At 58.4% G+C, this 5,209-nt stretch overlaps 1 protein-coding gene across 1 annotated transcript; it reads right to left on the reverse strand.

The window, feature by feature from the left end:
- Nucleotides 1-738: 738 nt before the first annotated feature.
- On the reverse strand, nt 739-4,887 carry LDBPK_341950 (dual specificity protein phosphatase, putative; the record flags this gene model as incomplete). Its single annotated transcript, XM_003864307.1, has 1 exon — nt 739-4,887. One exon carries the CDS (start codon nt 4,885-4,887, stop codon nt 739-741), a length of 4,149 nt encoding a protein of 1,382 aa, XP_003864355.1.
- Between the last annotated feature and the right edge of the window lie 322 nt (nt 4,888-5,209).

The raw sequence follows: 5,209 nt of genomic DNA on the forward strand, positions 1-5,209 counted from the left end.
GTGGCCTGCCGTCCATGATCGGGACACTGGAGGCTGGGATCCCACGGTGCGGTGTAGCTGGGATTATGATAAAGCATCATAAAGGAGAAAAAAGAAAGGACGAGGCTTGTCTAGTACCGCCGAGCCTGTTCCAAACTTCTGAAAGTATTGGTGGGATGCCGGAAGTGCACGAGACGAAAGAAGAGAGCGGCGCAAGAACGACGAAGAAAGGGAAAACTGGAAACAGGGACAAGAAAGCGAAGGAAAGAGGGAAAGAAGAGGGACGCACAAGACGGAACAGGGCGTTGGCGGAAGTGCGCCGTAACGCGATGAGAAGAAACGAAAAACAAAAGAAAAGAGGGAAAGAGCACAGTGACGCAAGACAGCAAACAAGGACACATCCTTTACACACATAGACACAAACGTGTGAAACAAGACCAGGAAGAACGACAAAACAAGAGCGGGAAAATAGAAAGAAAGTAAAGGGCACGCACAACAGCGGGCACGAGGCGTCAAAGAAGAAATAGAGCGAGATGGGGTGGGGGAACAACACACACACACACATACATCTATATATATATATATGGTACGGAAGCAAGTGGCTGTGGGCGAGTACGTCGAGACTCCACGGCGTACATCAATGCAAGAAGACAGGACCAGCGAATACGCATACCCGCTCACGTGCACATAGGCGCAGACACGCATGTGAGGAAGGTCACGTGGCGGCGAAAGGGATGCCTTCTTCTGCTTTGGCTTTGTTCAGTTTGCTGAACGCCCGAGGGACTCGATGTCGAGGGGCCGGTTTGGCTTGGGGTACAGTTCTTTGTCCAGCTCCACCAGCTGATCAAAGAAGCCCTTGTTTGGGAGAATCGCAGGTCTGCCCTTCTTGGTCACCAGATAGGCCTCATCCAGCCGCATGCCTCTTTTAATCATCAGGTACGCAATCACCGTTGTGGCGGAGCGCGACAGGCCTGCAAAGCAGTGCACCAGGCACCCGCTCTTTTTCGACTGGCTTTCCTCGATGAAGTTGACGGCCTCCTGAAAAGACATGCGAATGTTAGCGCCAGGGATGTCGTCCACGACGATGACCTTGTGATGGCCGCCCTCCGGTGGCACCGGCACAAGTTGCCGGCCTACAGTGAGCAGATACGTAATGTTCAGCTTTCGGTACACCATCTGCGACTGCGCAGAGCGGAGACTGCCGCAGTAGAGATACGGCACGATTTCATCCGGGTAGAGCTTGTTCCAGTTGACCGTAATGTTGGGCAGCTCGGTGTCGAGGTTCTTCTCGTAGTAGTCCTTGTAGAGCGAGGGCTCGTTGTCGAGCGCGATCGTGAGGTCGTCGAAGCGCTGCAGCCGCTCTCGCAAAGGCAGGGTTGTGAGGCTGTCGTTGGCGGCGAGGTAGATCACCTTCAGCTTGGGCGACATGATCACTGTCTTGGAGTTACTCACGCTGGAGCCGCCAACTAAGGAGACGGCCGTGTTACCCACTAAGCTTGCCATTCGCGCGCCGTTCACCTGCGTGGTGGACATGGCAAAGTTCTCCATCACGTTCGATGCGCTGGAACATAGCGGAGGAGCGACTATATCAAGCAAGCTATCAGGAATGCTGGAGAAGTTGTTGTAGTCCAGCGCGGCCGAGGTGAGGGAGCTGAGGTAGATGAAGGTCTGCGGTAGATCTACGAGGGCGTTGTGGCTCGCATCGAGGCTTTCGAGCTCGCTAAGGTTGCCGAGGCTATCTGGGAGCTCGGTAAGTTTGTTGTACGACACCACAAGCTTGCGCAAGTGGATCAAGAAGCTCAGCTCATGTGGAAGAGACCTGAGGTTGTTCTGTGAAATATCCAAAACGACCACCTGCAGCAGTGGCGGGTCGTACACCTCAGGCGGCACCTCGTCCAGCCCGTAGTTGTACAGCAGCAGCTCCGAGTGATTGCTGGTGCGGCAGCGCTCCAGCTCCTGCTGCCAGTCGTCGTCTTCGATTTCCTCGGCCTTGGGAAGCGCTAGCTTCCTCGCCTCTTTGCCCTTCATGAGTGAGAGCCTCGTCGGCGGAGGCAAGCAAAGCGAGCCAAAGTCCTTTGGCGTCACAGGATCCGCGCGGCCGTGTGGGAAGCCTACCGTGTTGAAACCCGTATTGCTGTTGTTGGCGCCGCTGCCAAGGTTTAGTCCGCCACCGGGCATCCCACCTAGCCCACGGAAGCTGATAAAGCTGCGACAGTTGATGTTAACCGAAATGCTCTGCTCGCTTATGTCGTCAGGAAGGCGGACGACGCTCTCCATGTCGCCAAACATGCCCTTTGTAATGCTGCCGCCACCAGTGCTGCGCACCGCAATCGACCGCTCCGCTGCGCGCTGCGCCACGAGGTGTGCCGTAAGAGAGCCTACAGGGAAGTTCGCCGTCATCTCAAGCGTCTCGAGCGCGTGCACATCCGGCACCGTCGACGGCTGCGCCAGCACGGCCTTGTTGGCACCATCCCTGCTGTGCTCGATCGTGTGAATCAGAAACGGCACTAACTCGTGGCCGTCCTTGTGGTAGTTGCCTACAGAGCACTTGCCGCAGCGGATGTAGCCGTCGCAGTCGGAGCATTGATAGAGCGCCACCGTCAGCTCGGCGCTGCATTGGCCGCAGAGCAGGTTCTCGCCCTCGAAAACGAGAACCGTAGGCTTCTCGCCCGTGGCACCAGCGATAACGGACGCCTCGGTGCATGACTCGCTGCCGTGTAGCGTGGCGTCACCAGCAGAGCTGAGCATCTGGCTCTCCTGGAACGGGTCCTGTGCGAGGACCTCTAGCATGCGGGCTTCGTCGCGCGTCTCGGGTTTCGAGTGCACGGCGCTCTGTAACTCCTCCTCCGTGACCTCGACAATCGTCTTTGGCAAGTTTTGCGCGAAACTCAGGTTTCTGAAGTACGTGTGCTTCAGCGCCGCTCGCGCGTCTTGGAACCTACCCTCCAGCGCATCCTCAATGAAGGAGACCAGCGCTGGCGTCAGCTGCGCCCGTTGTTTTCGCACGGCTGTGAGTACCGCGTCGACGGCAAACGTCCTGTTCTTCTCACTGTCGAGCAGTTCTGCCCATACTGTGTCGAAGAGCTCCGGCAGTACCGAGGCGGCAAGGAGTCCGACGCAGAACATGTCCACGCTGGGGCCATGCAAGGGACTATGCCGCCGCACCCACGCGGGTAGCGCGTAGAGCGGCGCGCCTTCCGCGATGGAGTCCGCCAAGGCGTCTGCCGTCACAAACAGCGGCCCAAAATCGGCAATGCAATAGTGCAAGGTATGCTCGCAAAAGAATATGTTCGTCGGAAGCAGAGAGAGATGCGCTACGCCGTTGTCGTGCAAGTGGACCAACCCAGCCAGCACATCCACCAAGAAATCCTGCAGCGTTGGGGACGAGCTGTCGCCCTTCACCGGAGGCACGGCTTCAATGGACCCACCCGACATGTAGTCCTGCACCACGAAGCAGTTCACTTTCTTGTCCTCCACAATGTCGATGAAGCGCATAACGTTTGGGTGGTCCACCTTGCGGGAGAAAACAAGCTGGCGACGCATTTCTCGCGCCCATTTCTCCCGCCCAGGTGCTTGCAGCCGCTTCAGAATAGACTTGTAGATAATCTTGAAGGCAAACTGCTTGGAATGATTGCGGCGCAGATGAACCATCATCGTTTCCGAGAAGCGGCCCTCACCAAGAAAAGCGTCCACCTGGAAGCCGTTTCGCTGCTGCGTGCGGTAGTTTGGCACTGCCATGCTACTCATCGAGGCCCCCCTCAGCCCCGGCGCGCTCATTGTCCGGTCGCCGAAGCTACCCACCATTTGCCCACCGAAAGCGAAGCTGCTCGTCATGGACATTTTGCGCATCAATGACGAGGTGCCTACGACCAAGCTGTGCTTGAAGAAGGGGTGTTGCAGCAGCCGCAGCACACTCGGCCGCTTCGAGGGCACCTTTTGCAGGCAGAGTCTGATCGCGTCCTCGATGTCGTACGCGAAGCTCCAGTGCGGGCGGGGTGGGAAGCTCAGGTCGAAGCCCATGAGCCGCTCATGCACCTGCGCGTAGGAGCACTCGGCGATCTCAACCGGATCGCAGCCGTAGGCGAGACGGTACATGAGCACGCCAAAGCCCCAGATATCCACCGCCGCCACTCCGGCCGCGCCTTCGTCCGAGACGACATTGACCTCGCCTGTCGCGTACGGGCCCTCCGGGTCGAACACCTCGGGTGGGAGACAGGCCAACTCGCCGTTGAATACGAGATCCTCCGGACACTGCACCGCGAAGAGACGCCAGAAACCGGCGTCGGCGATGCAGAAGTGGCCCTCGCCGTTCTCGAGCACATTGTCGAGCTTCAAATTGTGGTGATAGACTCGGTGTGAATGCAGGATGCGAAGACCCACCGCCACCTCCGTCAGGATCCGGCGCAGCTTGTCGGAGTCGTGCGAGAGCCGGCCTGCGTAGTTGCCGATGTTGCCCTTTGCATGGTAGTTGGTGATTACGATCATGTTCTCCTTCGCCTCATCATTGAGAACGTCGCTGATTTGCAGCACGTTCTGGTGCACAATGTTGACGAGAACCCGCTGCTCCGCGGTGATCTCCTCCAGCAGCCGGCGCCGGAGCACAAAGCTGATCACCTTGAGGATGCGGAATACCGGGCCTCTGGCGGCATCGTCGGAAAGGGAGTCGCTCGAGCCGTGCGGGGGCGTACACCTGCTCGATAACGCCGCGACGTCACGGGTAGCGAAGTAGCTTCGCCCGATGGTGCCGGCATTGTAGGCGGCGCGCAAGCGGTAGCCATCAATTGTTTCGTCTTGATGGAAATCAGGGATGCAGATTACGCACGACCGGTTTGAAAAGGACACTTCAGGGTGATTCAGAAAGAGCAGACCGACGGAGCTGCTGCGGAGGGCGTCGAGCACCTCGTACATGACCTTTTCCTCCTCGGTGGGTCGCTCCGCATCGAGTCCCTCACACTTGCGGACAATGGAATCGACGCGCGACGCAATGCGGAGTGCGCGGGCGGACAACTTCTGCGGTGCGACGGAGGCTTCGCGCGACGTGCCATGGGAGCTCGCGCCTCGCTGAAGCTGCTGCTGTTCGTGACCGTTTAGCGCGGCGTCTGCTGCTGCGTGCAGCGGCTGTGATTTGGGTGGCGCTGTTCCTGGCGCCTGAGGTACCTTGCCGTGCTCCACAGAGCCTCCTGCAGCCGAACCGACAGTAGGCGAGTGTCCCACACCATCGCTGTTGGTG

This window comes from Leishmania donovani, chromosome 34, assembly GCF_000227135.1.
Source record: "Leishmania donovani BPK282A1 complete genome, chromosome 34".
Classification (NCBI taxonomy): Eukaryota; Euglenozoa; class Kinetoplastea; order Trypanosomatida; family Trypanosomatidae; genus Leishmania; species Leishmania donovani.